Consider the following 17,280-nt stretch of genomic DNA (forward strand, 5'->3'; position numbering starts at 1 on the left):
GGACCAAATGTTCCCATAAGAATAATAAAACCTGAGATCACCTACATACTTTTCAAAAGGCTTATAAATCATACAGGATGAGTTTTTTGAGAAAGTAAAAATGCACAATGTTTCTTGCAGTGTAGGTGGATAGATTGTACAGTTTGTATGGTATAAAACCATTACATCTATGGAGAGTCCCCACAAAGATAGTGAAACAGACGTGTGTGTATGTATGTATATGTATATATATATATATATATATATATATATATATATATATATATATATATATAAATATACATATAAACAAAATGCAATTATCTAATCAACCAATCACATGGCAGTTGCTTCAATGCATTTAGGGGTGTGGTCCTGGTCAAGACAATCTCCTGAACTCCAAACTGAATGTCAGAATGGGAAAGAAAGGTGATTTAAGCTATTTTGAGCATGGCATGGTTGTTGGTGCCAGACGGGCCGGTCTGAGTATTTCAAAATCTGCTCAGTTACTGGGATTTTCACGCACAACCATTTCTAGGGTTTACAAAGAATGGTGTGAAAAGGGAAAAACATCCAGTATGCGGCAGTCCTGTGGGCGAAAATGCCTTGTTGATGCTAGAGGCGAGAGGAGAATGGGCCGACTGATTCAAACTGATAGAAGAGCAGCTTTGACTGAAATAACCACTCATTACAACCGAGGTATGCAGCAAAGCAATTTTGAAGCCACAACACACACAACCTTGAGGCGGATGGGCTACAACAGCAGAAGACGCCACCGGGTATCACTCATCTCCACTGCAAATAGGAAAAAGAGGCTACAATTTGCACAAGCTCACCAAAATTGGACATAAAGACTGGAAAAATGTTGCCTTGTCTGATGAGTCTCGATTTCTGTTGAAACATTCAGACGGTAGAGTCAGAATTTGGGGTAGACAGAATGAGAACATGGATCCATCATGCCTTGTTACCACTGTGCAGGCTGGTGGTGGTGGTGTAATGGTGTGGGGGACGTTTTCTTGGCACACTTTAGGCCCCTTAGTGCCAATTGGGCATTGTTTAAATGCCACAGCCTACCTGAGAATTGTTTCTGACCATGTCCATCCCTTTATGACCACCATGTACCCATCCTCTGATGGCTACTTCTAGCAGGATAATGCACCATGTCACAAAGCTTGAATAATTACAGATTGGTTTCTTATACATGACAATGAGTTCACTATACTAAAATCGTCCCCACAGTCACCAGATCTCAACCCAATAGAGAGTCTTTGGGATGCGGTGGAACGGGAGCTTCGTGCCCTGGATGTGCATCCCACAAATCTCCATCAACTGCAAGATGCTATCCTATCAATATGGAACCTTGCCATATTGCACCTTGTTGAATCAATGCCACGTAGAATTAAGGCAGTTCTGAAGGTGAAAGTGGGTCAAACAGCATTAGTATGGTGTTCCTAATAATCCTTTATGCGAGTGAGTGTGTGTGTATATATATATATATATATATATATATATATATATATATATAAATTCTATTTAAGTTAATGAACTGTTTGACAAGCTGAACTAATTTAGGTTGAAAAATGTCATGTGCTGCAACTAAAAAAACATATTAATAAATTAATAAACTAAATAAAACAATTAATAAAACAAAAAAAGCATTAGTAAGTCTTTATATTTGTACAAAATAATAGTAGTAGTAATAATAATAATAATAATAATAATAAGTCTTAACTTTTATTAGTCATTAAACTTAAACTGTTCCTGATAATAGTACTAAAAAACATTCTAAACCATATGAAACCAACATAACCAAAACATTTCTAAATCCTTGGCTGATGTGCTGTAGACTAGGTTTTAAAAAGATTTTTATAATTAGATCACTCCTATTTGTTTATTTTTCTGTCCCTTCCAATCATCTGAGATATGAAACATAGCATTGCATAAGCAAATGCACAAGGACAAACTAACATCAGGACACTTTTGCAATAAAAGAATTCATTTGGTTTCCTTATATCTTCAGTGTCATAATGCTATGGGCACATGCATATTCCGCTGAGTGGATTTAAATAATGATTGCCCCTTATCTGGTGTCTCACTCTAATCTGTGTGGTTCGGGCCTTGCTGTGTCATTGCTCTGCTCTTGGCGTGACGTGCCAGCTGTCTATCTGCGTCTTTTCCTCATCTCCAAACCCATAAAACTCCCTGACAGGCCCTTTATTTGAGACGCGCCTGTAGTGCCTTTAAATATGTGGACTGAGGTCTCATAAGGCATAAACCGTTCATGTTCAGGTCTTTTTCGCATGACTGCAGATTCAAGCCCTTGTAAACACTCATGCTCAAACACATGATTTCCATATACTGTAGACTTTAAAATAAATATTATTTTTTGCTTCTGTAACAAGCTGAGAGACTCAACCAAACATGTTTTAAAGTAAATATATTTCTCAGCACGATTCATTTTCTGTTTGTTCTAATTTGGCATTCTTTAACACTTTTGTAGTGCTGTTTAGGAGCTTTTCCTGCTTTGGAAAAAGAAAGTGTGTGTGTGTGTGTGTGTGTGTGTGTGTGTGTGTGTGTGTGTGTGTGTGTGTGTGTGTGTGTGTGTGTGTGTGTGTGTGTGTGTGTGTGTGTGTGTGTGTGTGTGTGTGTGTGTATACACGCATAAGTTCATTTTGTAAATTTGTTTTTCAAAAGCTGGATGTGTTTTGCCATTTCGTCATGCCCTGCTACACAACCAGCCAGTTTAATAGAAAGTTCAAGTCTTTATTTTCTAATGTGATCATTTTCATTTTTGATAGTGCTTTCTGTGATAAGGTCTCTGCTTTCGCTCACACTGCCGACTGCTGCTTTGCCTCAGGCAAGCGCAGTCTGAATGTTTTGCATATCTGCTCATTTGTTAAGCAAATCTCTCTCCTTCTATCTTTTTTCTTCATCCCTCCCCGTTTTTTCCCTTTCGCTCTGCTTTTGTGAGCTTGAAAGATGTTGTGACCCCTCGTGAATGTTTCTGTGCATATTCATATAGGCTATGTGATGAATGTATGTGTCTGGAAATATTTAGTGTCATGTTGTACTGGCGCTTGGGTTCGGTGTGGATGTGTTAGCGTTGTTGGTTTATACAAGCGGACTGATGTACACTATAGGTCAAATTTCTCTTTTTACCTTCAGGCATTAACAGCTTTTGGCAGCGGACCTATTGAAGGTTTTTTTTATGATGTTGGCCAGTCATAAATATCTGAAGGCACATCTCTTTATTGTTCCTGACAATTAATTCTGAATCAACTGTTTCTGCAAATACAAAACAGCTGCAAAAGCTGAGTGAATTTAACACATGGTATGATTCGTTGGAATATATTAAAAGATTATAATCAAACTTTATACGTGCTTAACTGAATTTATTTCTCATATTTTGATGATCTTTTGATCACGAAACATTGCAAGAAAAATAGTGTGAACAAATATAATTTGTGCTGAAGTATACATTTCTTCACAAAACTAAAAAATGCTTTTCCTTTTCTAGACTGTTTCCCCACTAGATCCACAGGATAACATGGGAAAACATCCCAGGATACGTAATAACTTGGTTCGCTTTTTTACTGCCTTTTTTACCCTCTACCGCACCAGACCAATGTTTTCAACTAACCCGCCCGCAACTCGGACCGCAAAAAATCTACTCGACCCGCTTCCTGACCCGCATTAAATGCTCCCTGGCATAATAACCGTCTCATTTTGGATCAACCCGCGCATCACTGGTAGGCACTTCAGGGTTGTTCATATGACAATGTGCGGTTAAAGATATAGGGTCCTCTTTTAACGATCTAAACACATGCCGCAGGTGCACTTAGTGCGTGTCCGAATCCACTTTTGCTAGTTTAACGGTGAAAAAAAAAGGTCAGTCCAAAAGGGTTGTACCTAGTCTCTTAAAGGGATGTTGATTTTCAGCATCATTACTTCATTCATCATTACAGTCTTCAGTGTCACATAATCTTTCAGAAATCGTTCGAATATGCTGATTTGATGCTCAAAAAACATTTCTTATTATCATTATTCGCAAGAAAAGATTTGCAACATTTTTGATCCATTTAAAATCCTTCAAAATTGTACTGGCCCTAAACTTTACGACGTACCTAGACCTTAAAGGAATAGTTCACCCAAAAATGAAAATGTGATGTTTATCTGCTTACCCCCAGGGCATCCAAGATGTAGGTGTGTTTGTTTATTTGGTAGAACACAAATGAAGATTTTTAACTCCAACCGTTACTCGTATTATGCATGTCAATGGGGTGTTTTTCTATGAGAGTCACTATGAGAGTAAAAAACACATAGACATACAAATCCATATTAAACCCTGTGGCTTGTAGCGACACACTGATGTCTTAAGACACAAAACAATCTGTGAGAAACCAAAAAGTATTTGTTATTTTTTACCTCATATAATACGAATCCGTTGAGTAAGGTCAACATCCCTGCGCTATCACAGATATATTTACATAGATCCCTCATTCGACCGATCCGCACAGGCACTAATGGGCACTAATGAGGAATATATATATACATGGGTGAGGCTAGCCCCTTTTTAGGGGTGCTTCAGCTTGGAGTAAGAAATTGTGTTATTTAAAATTTTTGTTAGTCTTTTACACGGTTAAATAATGTCCAAAACATACTCCGTAGTTTGTGGTTTAAAATGTATGTGTTAAGGAGGAAAATGAAAACATCTCCGAGCAAATGGTGTCATCCTCTTCTCTTCTTCTACTTCTCCTCTGTACCTGTCCTGCACCGCTCAGCACGACGGTCATCCAGCGCGAAACACACGCAGATGAGAACCTGTGATGTAACGTTAGTGTTGTGATCGGTTGAAAGCTGTGTCTGACACTTCTTTCCTTTTACCTAGAGTTGTTCCAATTTCAAAACCATATCGGTGAGTAGGCCTACTGGAGTCAGTATCCTGAATCACCATGTTGGTACACCTATAATAAGTATTTATTCTCTGACTATTTTAGTCCGGTGGGTCGCCGCCGCTGTGGAGTAGCACAGGACCTGGGTGACTCGTCCATAGTCATAAACGGAGAGAAGTAACGCCGGTTACAATTTTCTTCCGCAAGACGCATGCAGTTCTGTTTATTAACTACTAGAGCGTGAAACAAAAACAGAAGTGCGACAAATAAACTGCGTACCTGTGTAGTGAGTACGTGTGTCTCTGTTAAAGTTTATAGTTAATTTGATACTCATTTTAACAATCGAGAGTCATGTAAACATGACGTCACATGCGTCTTTTCTGGTCAGTCGTCGTGGAAATATGAAGCGTTTGGAGTGAAAAAACTCAAGCTTCTCTTGTGAAATTAATTTGTCATTTAAAAAGTTTCTAAGCCCAATAATAATAATAATAATAATAAAGACATTTAAAATGACACGCCTCTGTGTGCCTTTTGATCATATCCTTAGAATCTGTAAATGGTCTCATTTTTGTGACATGACAAACTGACCTCAACTCTTCTGCCTATAATATATTTGTGTATGATTGTCAGTGCCAAGGGAAAGAGAGGGAGATGGCGAAGGAGAAAAGGGAAAGGGAGAACATGCGGGAAGAATCAGGTGAGGAAACAAAAACAATAAATTGACATATAGTGAATAGTGGCGAGCAAAACAGTAACTACTCCTGTTTATGTGTGTGAACTCCTACAAACTTATTGCCATTAAGTAGCCTATATTAAAAAAAATTTAACATTATTTTACACCACATTTTTTCATAATAAAGGAGGAGGAAAACAACAGGGAGAGTCCATAAGGGATGAGAGGGAATTGACTAGTGAAAGAAATGAAGAGACTGAGGGAGTGCAACATAGAGAGCACCCAGCAAAAGCAGCAGAGACAGAAGAGAGCTGTTCAGACTAAGGGGATAAGGACACTGGTCCTAAACAGTTAAAACTGTCTCAATACCCTCTTACTCAGTTTGGCACACAAAAAAGAGCCTTTCAAGAACAGTGGTTCAAAAGTGCTTCAATAAAAACTTGGAGTAAGAAATTGTGGTATTTAAAAATTGTTGTCTTTTACACGGTTAAATAATGTCCAAAACATACTCCGTAGTTTGTGGTTTAAAATGTGTGTGTTACAAGAGGTAAATGAAAACATCTCCGCATAGCAAAATCCTCTTGTCATCCTCTTCTCTAGGGTACGTGTCTCTAGGTTGTAGGTTGGTGGTAGTGGGGCTCATTGGGTGCTCAGCACCCCTAAAGCATATATATATATATATATATATATATATATATATATATATATATATATATGATCTTGGCGGGATTTTGACTCTATTGGACGGAAGTGCCATTGGGAATACTATATGGATTCATGTCTATGTGTTTTTTACTCTCATAGTGACTCTCATAGAAAACACCCCAATGACATGCATTATACGAGCAACGGTTGGAATCTTCATTTGTGTTCTACTGAAGAAACAAACACACCTACATCTTGGATGCCCTGGGGGTAAGCAGATAAACATCAAATTTAAATTTTTGGGTGAACTATTCCTTTAAGGTCTAGTTACGTTCAAAAGTTTAGGGCCAGTACAATTTTGAAGGATTTTAAATGGATCAAAAATGTTACAAATCAATTTCTTGTCAATAATGATAATAAGAAATGTTTCTTGAGCATCAAATCAGCATATTCGAACGATTTCTGAAAGATTATGTGACACTGAAGACTATATATAAATATATATATATATATATATATATATATATATATATATATATATATATATATATATATATATATATATATATATATATATATATATATATAAAACACAGTCTGTCACACCTCTTTGAAAGTATAAGTAGGCGTGTCTAATCTTTTGAAGAAAAGTGTATGTTGTTACTTGAGGTATCAAACCAAAACCGGTTTAATTTTCATAATCAGAAATTACTGTTAGTGCACTGTTGCATGAATGGTGGACAAACAGTTTTCTGATTTACAAAATCATGCAAAATCAACACACACAACAGAAAAAAAGAGGAAGTGGAACTCAGGTGTGTGCTTGCCCCTTCATTTCCCCTTTCTCCATTCAAGGCCACGTCACCCCTCCTTCTTGTCTTAGTCCTAAAATCCTGTTTGCTTGTACATTGTCTGTCATCCAAATCCGACACCGATTGGCTCCCTGACCAGGATTGTGATTTGCTGTTAAATTTACTGTCTTGTTCCAGGATGCGGCTGTAACTGTCCTCAGTCTGACTCAGACCCTGTTGCTGAGGTAATGAAAATAATCATTTGCATGGGCACCACAGATTTGTTTACCAACTGTAGAGAGGCACTGTTTCCACCCTGATGTGGACACTGATTTATGTCCCTAACTTTTTAGACAGGCGAGCAGGTGTGTGAGGCGCAGATGGGGAACAGGTCAGCAGTGGAAGTGATGAGATTTCTGACCAACTCTCTTCAGCTTTTTTCTCATCAAGTTCCTCTTTGCTGAATGACCGCACATACCTGTCCTGACCATGTTTTTCTTTTGTGATCAGGCGCTACCCCTGGTTAAGCATTCTGAGCGAACCACAGAGGTGTGTAATGTGTGATTTGTGTTACAGTACGGTGTAGATGGATTGGATTTTCCTAACTGTCTCTTTTGTTTGAGAGAGGAGGTGTGCATAAAGCTGTGTCAGTATAGGAATTTGTTTGGCAAAGCAGCTTGAGCTCCACTGATGGGGAGTGACTTGAGAAGAGACGTCAGTAAATCTCTGAGTTTTTTAGTCAACATGTTTGCACAACTAAGACTAAGAAGTCCCAGTTGGTCAAAGTTTAATCACAGGAATCATCCCATTCATAAATATACATTTCTTTGTTTCGCAGCACTGCCTTTTCTTCCAAGCTCTGGCCCACGAGGTCCGTTCGTTCAAACACATGAAGTTTACAAACCTGCCAGGCAGGAGATTTGCATGTGGAGTTCCAGGTACCTATTTGAATGAAGCTTTATCTCTAGTCACACCAGAGATTTCACACAGCCTCCGGCAGTGTGCAGAACCATCAGCAGGGCCAACGGAACTGTGTATCCGGATCCTCGACAGGGCGGAGACACAAGAAGACAAACACTGCAAAGCCTTGTTTGCTGACTCTTCTCATTTTTCACTGGACTGATTTCTTACACATTTACAGTACGTGTACCCCTCCCCCTTCTCTTCACCTCTCTGCTAGATTTAAAAATCCACTGTTATGACTTATTGATCACGCGCTTTACAGCTGATTTCAAACAATAGTATTTATTCAGCACAGTTTTTTTGTGACAAGAATTTATAAATAACACAACAAAAAAAAGTTCAATCTAAACACTAACATACAATCTTACTAATTTTTATACTAAAAGAAAATGAAAGACATATGTTTGGACTCCTTCATGATGGCAGTACCTGGCCTGTGGATATCATTTAATAGTTCAAATGGACATTTGATCCATTTTCTGCTTGTCAGATTACAATTACATTATTTCGATGGATTATTGGATTTAAAAAAAAGAAAGTCATTTTGAAATCAATTGAAAGCTCTCAATGAAATGTTTGCGTGACTTTCTTCTGTAATATTGTGACAACGTCTCTGTTATTTTGGACCCCATTGACTTTCATTGTATGAGAAAAAAACATTCTTTTAAATATCTTCTTTTGTGTTTCACAGAAGAAAAAATGTCTTAGGTTTATAGTGTTCAGTGTTATTATTAGTATTTATGAATATTTTCATTTTAACTTGCTCACCCTCAAGATGTTCTTTCTTCTGTTGAACACAAATTAAGATATTTTAAAGAATGTTGTTAACCAGACAGTTGAAGTCTTATTTTGAAGTAGTATTTTTTTCCTACAATGGAAGTCAGTTGGCTAACGTCAACTGTTTGGTTAGCAAAATTCTTCAAAAGAACAACTTTGGAACAACTTGACGGTGAGCAAGTGATGACAAAACTTTTGTTTTAGGTGAATTATCCCTTTAATTTTAGTAGAAGTAATTTTTGTAATATTTATACTTTTTATATTTATAAATGACACCATTTTTACTTTTCGAGTGAACTTATCCCTTTAACAGTCTTTTTTCCCCCAGCAACAGCCATTGGTGGTCTTCATTTGGTCCCCGCTGTCCGCCACGCCATGTACAACCTCCGTTATTTAAGGGTGTGCTGGCTCTCGTGGTGTCTGCGAAGATCTACCTTCCTCTGGAAGCCTTTGGAACAGATCTCGCAGCCGAACGGCTTGAATCCGGTGTGTTTGCGACTGTGTGTGATGAGGTTGGAGCTCTGGCTGAAGGCTTTGCCACACACCTGGCATTTGTGAGGTTTCTCACCTGCAAAACAAACATAACCAATTTTTTATTTTTCTAAAAAGTCATTTGAAGGCCAATTAAATTGGAGTAAAACACTAGAAAATCTTTGCTTTTTAAAAAAAGCATGAAGCATAGATTTGCGTGCCACTCAGATTTGTCCTGTTTTCCAACACGGGAGTGGCTGTCTGCCACACGCAAAGGTAACTTTCCCGAGAGGCATCAGGAAAGCAGGAAGACCAGCTATGCAAATCAAGACGCTATTTGTTTAATCTCCGTTTCTTGATTTATCTATAGCTGTGCCGCTCTTGGAAACACACCCTAGAAAGCAAGCCAACTTCAGCATCTGATGTGAATGTGTCCGTTCAGCATATTCAGTTTTAATCATTTACAGGGAACAAGTGTAGAGATAACATGTATTTCCAAATAATATGGGAAGAGTTTTTTTGGAAACTGTTATTTAGGGGGCATTAAACCACATTTGCCTTTTATCACAGATCTCTCGTCAACCACGACATTACAAACTCACAGTCACACCTGTCTCACCTGTGTGGATGTAGGTGTGTTTCTTCATATCGGATTTCTGGTGGAATCTCTTTCCGCAGTACTGGCAGGGGTACGGTCGCGTGTCCGAGTGGATCAGCAGGTGAGTGGACAGCGTTGAGGAGCGTTTGAAGGTCTTTCCGCACATCTTGCATGCAAAACTTCTTTCCTTTAATCACAACATCAACAAAATGAATTCTTTCCTAGCCATTATCCAAATGCCAGCTGATATCCAATGGGACTATCTGGATTAGCATGGTTAGTTCTTACCTGAGAGTGGACGTTCATGTGTTGCTCTAAGCTAACCGCGTGGCCAAAGCTCTTTCTGCAGATGCTGCAACCAAAGGGACGTGTGCCGCTGTGAGAACGTCTGACGTGAACCTCCAGTCCATGAGGGGTGGAAAACACCTGGGGAAGAGGACAGAAACCACAAATGAAATTGAGATATTTGTTTAATGTTTTTGAAATAAGCTCTTATGCTCATCAAGCCTGCATTTATTTGATTAAAAATACAGAGGAAAACTAATATTGTGACATATTATTACAATTCAAAATAATAGTTTTTGATCTTTACAATTTGATTTATTTCAGTGATGCAAAGCTGAATTTTCAGCATCATTACTCCAGTCTTCAGTGTCACATGACCCTTCAGAAATCAAGGATGTGTTAAATTGATAAAAAAAAAAAAAAAAAAAAAACATAAATATCTATATTGTCTTTAGTTTTACTTTTTGTTCATTAATGAATCCTAAAAAAGGTATAACATGTCCCCAAAAAATATTAAGCAGCACAGCAACATTTCCCAACAATGATAATAAATCAGCATATTATTAACAGCATATTCTGAATGATCATGTGACACTGAAGCTTGGAATAACAGGCTGATAAAAATTTAGCTTTGTATTACATAAATAAATTATATTTGAAAGAATATTCAAATAGAAAATAATTATTTTAAATTGTAATAATATTTCACAATATTATGTTTTTTTCTGTATTTTTGATCAAATAAATGCAGAGCATAAGAGACTTCTTTCAAAAACATGAAAAACAGTAATGTTTCCAAAATGTTGACCGGTACTACACACACACACACACATTCATATATAATAATTTTATATTTATTTTAGATATAAATGATGCGTGTGTTATAGTTTACTTAGAAATTAAAACTATACAAATTAAAATAAATTGAAAATTTAAATTTGTACAATATATTTTTTAAAGAATAATAAAAAACATATTAAAATAAAAATATACATAACAAACAAACTATAAATAAATATCTTGCCTTATCACAGGTGATGCAGTGGTAAGTATCAGATGTAGGCGAGTAGTGTGTACTGCAATCCAGTGGTTGTTGAGCCTCTGAGCTCTGCTTCAGATGAGCTCCGTACAGGCTGCTGGCGTGCTGCAGGAGCGATGGAGAGAAGCCCATCTGCCTGAAGTCATATGTTGTGGGAACATGATCCCAGGCATAAGAGCTCTTGTAGTAGGAAGGGAACTCTGCCAGCTGCGGCTCTGCTGGAGGTAGAGTGAAATCATTAAGATTATGATTGTTATTGTGTCTAAATCTGCCCTAGAGATGTCACATGATACTTAACAATGTGTTTTTTTTTTTTAAAGATGACTTACACAAGTAGGTAATTATGCCAGTGTGCCGCACACACACTCACCAGATAAGTAAAACGGTCGTCTGGTTGAGACGGGCAGCTCAGGTAGAGATGGTACCGGGCAGTCAAGCTCTCGCTCACACTTGATGAAGTCGTACGGGTCTCTGTGGGAAGGTCGAGTGACTGAATCTACCTGGAGCCGCTCTGGGGAATTACGTTCCTTTGGCTCCAAAGGGACCAGTGCTGGGACTAAGAAATCACAAAGATTGTAAAATCATGTGGTTGCAAGCTTACAGGTTGTAACATAACAGCAATCAAAATTAAGTAAATTTGAATAACATTATATATTTTTTCCATAAAAAGTGACTTACAAATGTTTGAATGTCAATGTATTGGAAAACAAAATATTAAGCAAGTTGCATCTAATACTGATACTATCTATCTATAATTTTATATATATATATAGAGAGAGAGAGAGAGAGAGAGAGAGAGAGAGAGAGAGAGAGAGAGAGAGAGAGAGAGAGAGAGAGAGAGAGAGAGAGAGAGAGAACAACTTTACTTTTGCAATAATGATTGCAGGGATGTATGATGTTAGTTTGTTTTTCTTCAGATAAGCTATGTCTCATATATATTAATTCAATGCAATTATTATGCAAAAGCATTCATATATATTTAATACTCGCTGATCTATACAAATATTATCCATCCAGCTATATAAATATTTCACTCATGCATCTCCGCTTTACATATGGTTATTTGTGCAATTAAATGGAGGTGTGTGTGTGCATGAAAACCTATAGCATGGGACTGACAGATCTGAGATTGTTCCTAACACTTAATTACACTAATTATGTTTTCTCCAAATAAACCCTATAAAGAACAGTTATAATCCAGTGACAGTATTCCTCTCTTGTTTGAATAGGCCTAGTTTGCATATTCGAAACATCCACCCTAACCGCTAGGCAGTTTAACTTCCAGGGAAGACAGAGCCATAGCAAGAGCACATATGATAACCAAAATGCTGTCTTGAGTAAAGGTTTCAAGGCTGTCAAGGTTTTGAGACACAGCCCTAGAATCAAATAACAGTCAGCCTGAGGCTGGAGCATCAGCAAACATCAATCTGACAGGTGCACAGCACATCCGCTCACTAAACATTTATTTCCTCCAAATAAGAGAATTCGAGATTTGTAATTATGTAGGATGAATATAAAACCCACAAAGATCAACAACATAGAATTTTTTTAATAAACTATTTAAAACGTATGTTTTTTCTTCTAAATAATGAAATAAAACCTACTGATAATTTTTTAATTCAGTATTACTGAAATATAATAATGCAATTTACTTGTTTTGGGTGCTGGGTTCGGAAGTTTCTGTTCACTTTGCTCGGCGTCGCTGGGTCGGTGCACATTGTAGGACTTTTTACTTTTCACCAAAAATGATCGTGGCATGATTCCGTGATTCTGTAAAAGGAGATTAGTTTACTGTGATACTTCCATTTTCATATTTGTATGATCTAGGCTACGTGTAAACTTTCACATGTCATATAATTATTACAAAACTATAAAATGATCCATCTTGTAACAGTGACAATAAAATCTAATTTCTATAAAAAAAGAAAAAGAAAAAAAAGAAAATCCTGCTCAAAGCTCTTGTAAGATTCTGTCCAAAAAAACCCTCACAAAGTGAAGCATTTACACAGTTATTATAGGCTGCAATATTTGATGCTGATGCTTTGAAAGTTGAACTTTAAGTCGAACTTTTCTCTGGTAGGCTATGAGAACATTTTATAACATATGTTAGGCCTATATAAAACACAAAATTATTGTTGAATAATAATTAAGAATATAAATAGTTATAAATATATTTCAATAATAATAATAAAGGTCTTGAATTATTTTTAAAACTTGAAATATATGTAGGCTAGCTATTATATGAAAGTAACGTTAGCTATCTTACCTGAAATGGTGCAGATCCTGATAAAATAAATGTTTAAACGTCCTTTGATTGTTTGAGTCACAAACTTCGTGAAAAGTGCTGGGAAATCCGTTGTGATGTTTAGAAACTTAAGCACTGCATCGCTGTGAGTTGGTTGCGTTGAGTTTTTTTCAACTCCCCTCCCTGATTTTCAATCCGATAATTCTGCGGTGGAATCTGACTGAGCTTTCAACCAATTACAGGCGGAGCAGGTGCGACATTTGACTACTAAACGCAAACACATCCTGGTAGACACTATTTGGCATAATAGTTTTAAACTAGCATATTTAAGATATTTTAACAAATATTAGTTATCATTTTAAAACGTTAGTCACAATATTTGTTTATATGTTTATTTCTCTACATTCAAAGTGTGAATTGGTTAACAGAGCAATGCGTTAAAGATTCATAATATTTCATTGTCTCAAATTATCTGCTGCCAATTTAGTCATTTATCATCATTGTTATTGGGCATCTGTTGACTTACCGCCTGTAAAACAGCTAGCGGGCTTAAACATAAGACCATTAAACCATTAAACCAGCAACAAACTTTGCTTGAACGTACCCCTCAAAAAATACACACCAAACCTGTAATATTGGTAAGTTACCTCAGAATGTTTGCTTACTTTTATTTGCACAGTTGTGTTTTGGTTGCAACCTCGGGCGTTTTATCTTTGATTATTAAAAGCAGAACTATAGGCTAATAATGCATTGTTTGTAAAACTAAGCGCTGGAAGACACTTAAGTGTTTATTTATCGAGTGTCTATAATCCTGGTGCGTTTTGCCCATTTGATAATGTTCATTTAAAGATTTACCGGGATCACTTTTATTATTGCCTTGAGCGCGCGCATTATGGGATCGATTGATGTATTTACGCCCTCTAGTGGATTTGGTAGTGAACTTTTCAAATAACTGTAAAAAAATATATATAACAAAAAATGTATTGAGGCGCTTAAGAGAGTGTAGCATTTTTTCTTTTTATTTAGCTTTTATTTACCTTGTGTAAAAATAGACGTTTTGCTGAGAACTCAAATATGCTTTTTGTTAAATTAAAAAATAACTTTTTTCACGCTAACTATTTCATAGTTCACTCAGAATCCCAAATTCTATTATCACAAGGATTTCATTATAGTTTATGGCTATTATAAGCACTAATAAAAGAATCGTCATAACTAACAGTCATGATTTTACCTTCCGTTGCCATCTAGCAGAGTGGCGCAGCGGAAGCGTGCTGGGCCCATAACCCAGAGGTCGATGGATCGAAACCATCCTCTGCTAATTACGTTTTTAATTTTGTATTGTGGATTTATTTAAAGATCATAACTAGTAAATTCAAGGTTGAAATACAAACAGGGATGTTATTATAGGTAACTAAAACCATAAAAACACGATTTGAAATCAAATAAACATTAACTGAAATAAAGTTATTATTTAAGCTAGCTTATATTTGCAACAATTTTCACTTATTTTAACTTGATAGGCCCTACATTAAAATAACTTTAAACAATTAAACTGTGACGGCCTATAGACATTAATAATAATAATAATAATAATTAAATTAAAATTTAAAACTAAAATAACACTGTACGCAACTCAAAAGGAGACATGTAAACAGTAAACTGCATTTTAGCCATATTAGTAGGCTAGGATATTAACAAAAAGGACAACGCTATCAACTGCAGATGATTCAGACGTTAGAGCAATTTGTAGGCTACTATTTTGAGGGAATACGTCTTTAATGTAATTAAATAGAAGTAGATGACCATGGTTAACCACTAGAGGGACATCTCCACTAAAACACTCTTATCCAGAACATACCGTTACTTGTAGCTATAATAGGCCACCTCCTTATGTTATTGTTCACTACTTATATTCATGCTCTTTTTGATAAGCATATGGGCGTACAAAATTAGCCATGACTGTTAGATGAGATAAATAATGATTTATAATGGTCTATAATGATTTATAAAAAGTCTATAATGGTAGTGAGTGGATAAGGCTGTGAAGTTATTGATTTTACCAGTGATCTCACCCTGTGATTATATCTTCATGAGATTTATCTTTTTTTGAGTTTCGTGGAAAAAAAGGGTTTACATGGGCCTACAACAGGTTTCGAATAGCAGGAAGGGTGAACACATGATATGTCATCATCGTTTAAATGTAGGATTTTAAGCTAGTTAAAAAATAATAATAATTATGTATAGCTAACCATAAATGTAGGCCTAAATTGTTTGTTAGCCTTTCGATTTTTAAGCTAGTTACGTTCTTTCACCATTCATTCATTCATTCATTCATTCATTCATTCATTCATTCATTCATTCATTCATTCATTCGATTAATAATTTATTTATTTATTTAGCTATTGGGAATTTTTATTTTATTTTATTTGGATTTTAAGCTAGCGTATTACCTATTTATTTATGTAGGGATATATGTATGGACTATGTTAAGGCCTATATAAAGTGCTTAAACGTAAATTGTTTTTATAGGCTTGCTTGAATTTTAAGGTAGTCTCTATTTTATTTTCCTCCCCCGTATTAATGTAGGCCTATTTATTTATATCTAGGCTATGTTTATGAAAAGCTGGTAAGGTTACTTAATTTTAAACGTAAATAATTTATTAGCCTATATTTAGATTTTAAAATAGTTTACTTTCTTTTTCTTTGCTCAAATGTAGGCCTATGTATGTATCTTAAGAAAAAAAAATATTTTAAATGTAAATAGCTTGTCGATTCAGCGTCCCCACTCGCCACCTGAGTCACGCGAAAACCGCATTACAGAGCGCAGCATCCCTCCACCCTTCAGAAAAACAACTCAGGGCCTAGCTGCAGGATTCTCTAAAACTTTCATACAGGAATCTTACTCTCACCACAATTCACCGTATTTATGAAGTATGACCGCTGGTCATTCCTCTTAATATTCACGTCATATATCAACGTTCTGCATCCAGATACAGGCGTGTTTTTGCGCGCTCAGGGATTATTTCTCCTGCACAGTTGCGGATGCTGACAGCGCAGGGAGGGGTTGTGAGGTGTTCAAGATGGCGGCGCCCTGTGGAGTGCAGTTGCTCTAACAGGTAAACAGGTTTATTAAACGAAGATTTTTATGGTTGTATTTTTACATCATACGTAGTGACAGTCTAAATGTTAGATTTGCGTTCTCCTCCGTATGTTACGTGCATTATAGAGTCTTTCAGGCGTTATTTCTGGTCTGCACTAAGCTTGTCGATAATAAGGCTCTCTTGCTTGGGACTGTCAGTGTCAGTGAAATAATAGTCCTCATTGATTGTAACAGTTCCGAAATTAATCTCAACAAATCTCCTCGTGCATATGCACGAGTGTAAGGGGGAAGTTGTCATGCATGGGTGTATGTTACATTTTGCTGGCGCATTTTTTGGAGACAGTCCCGCAGATTCTGGCCATTGTTCTCGTGCGCTGTTTACGCCAGTGGTCATTTCAACACAGCTGCTGTCAGTGCGTGCAGCCTAAACCACAACATCTATATGCACATGTTTGCACTGTTATTTTGCTCCGTGCATAGGTTAAAATCTAGACATATGTTGTGGGATTTGGTGCGCGTGTGCTTTTAAACCAAACAGAAATCCTTTTGCAGGCGAGTCATGTAATGCAGTTTCAAGCGATTGGCTTTTTATTTTATGATCAATGCATATCGCAATAATTTGAAACATGTCTTCTTTGTATATTAAGTCATTTATTTTTATATTTGTTTTAATTAATATTTATTTTGATTTCATATATATATATATATATATATATATATATATATATATATATATATATATATATATATATATATATATATATATTTATATATATATATATATATTCTTTTGTTTAGGGGAAAACAAATCTTTACCTATAT

At 36.3% G+C, this 17,280-nt stretch overlaps 2 protein-coding genes across 6 annotated transcripts in view; one reads left to right on the forward strand and one right to left on the reverse strand.

The window, feature by feature from the left end:
• Positions 1–8,209: 8,209 nt before the first annotated feature.
• On the reverse strand, positions 8,210–13,522 carry gfi1b (growth factor independent 1B transcription repressor). Of its 2 annotated transcripts, none has more exons than XM_067423354.1 (7): positions 13,380–13,522; positions 12,766–12,883; positions 11,484–11,669; positions 11,099–11,328; positions 10,078–10,215; positions 9,811–9,976; positions 8,210–9,288 (listed from the first exon to the last, which is right to left on the reverse strand). In XM_067423354.1, the coding sequence occupies exons 2-7, from the start codon at positions 12,869–12,871 to the stop codon at positions 9,110–9,112; spliced, it is 1,005 nt and encodes a 334-aa protein (XP_067279455.1). In that variant the 5' UTR covers positions 12,872–12,883; positions 13,380–13,522; the 3' UTR covers positions 8,210–9,109. The 2 variants fall into 2 exon arrangements, with proteins under 2 accessions (XP_067279455.1, XP_067279454.1); XM_067423353.1 differs by having other exon boundaries at positions 11,099–11,331.
• A 2,830-nt stretch (positions 13,523–16,352) lies between these two features.
• Positions 16,353–17,280, forward strand: part of tsc1b (TSC complex subunit 1b) — a 28,388-nt gene continuing 27,460 nt past the window's right edge. For all 4 annotated transcript variants that reach the window (XM_067424616.1, XM_067424618.1, XM_067424617.1 and 1 more), the window contains exon 1: positions 16,353–16,474. The gene's annotated coding sequence lies outside the window, so the exon portion shown is untranslated. The remainder of the gene's footprint in view (positions 16,475–17,280) is intronic.

This window comes from Pseudorasbora parva, chromosome 18, assembly GCF_024679245.1.
Source record: "Pseudorasbora parva isolate DD20220531a chromosome 18, ASM2467924v1, whole genome shotgun sequence".
Taxonomy (NCBI): Eukaryota; Metazoa; Chordata; class Actinopteri; order Cypriniformes; family Gobionidae; genus Pseudorasbora; species Pseudorasbora parva.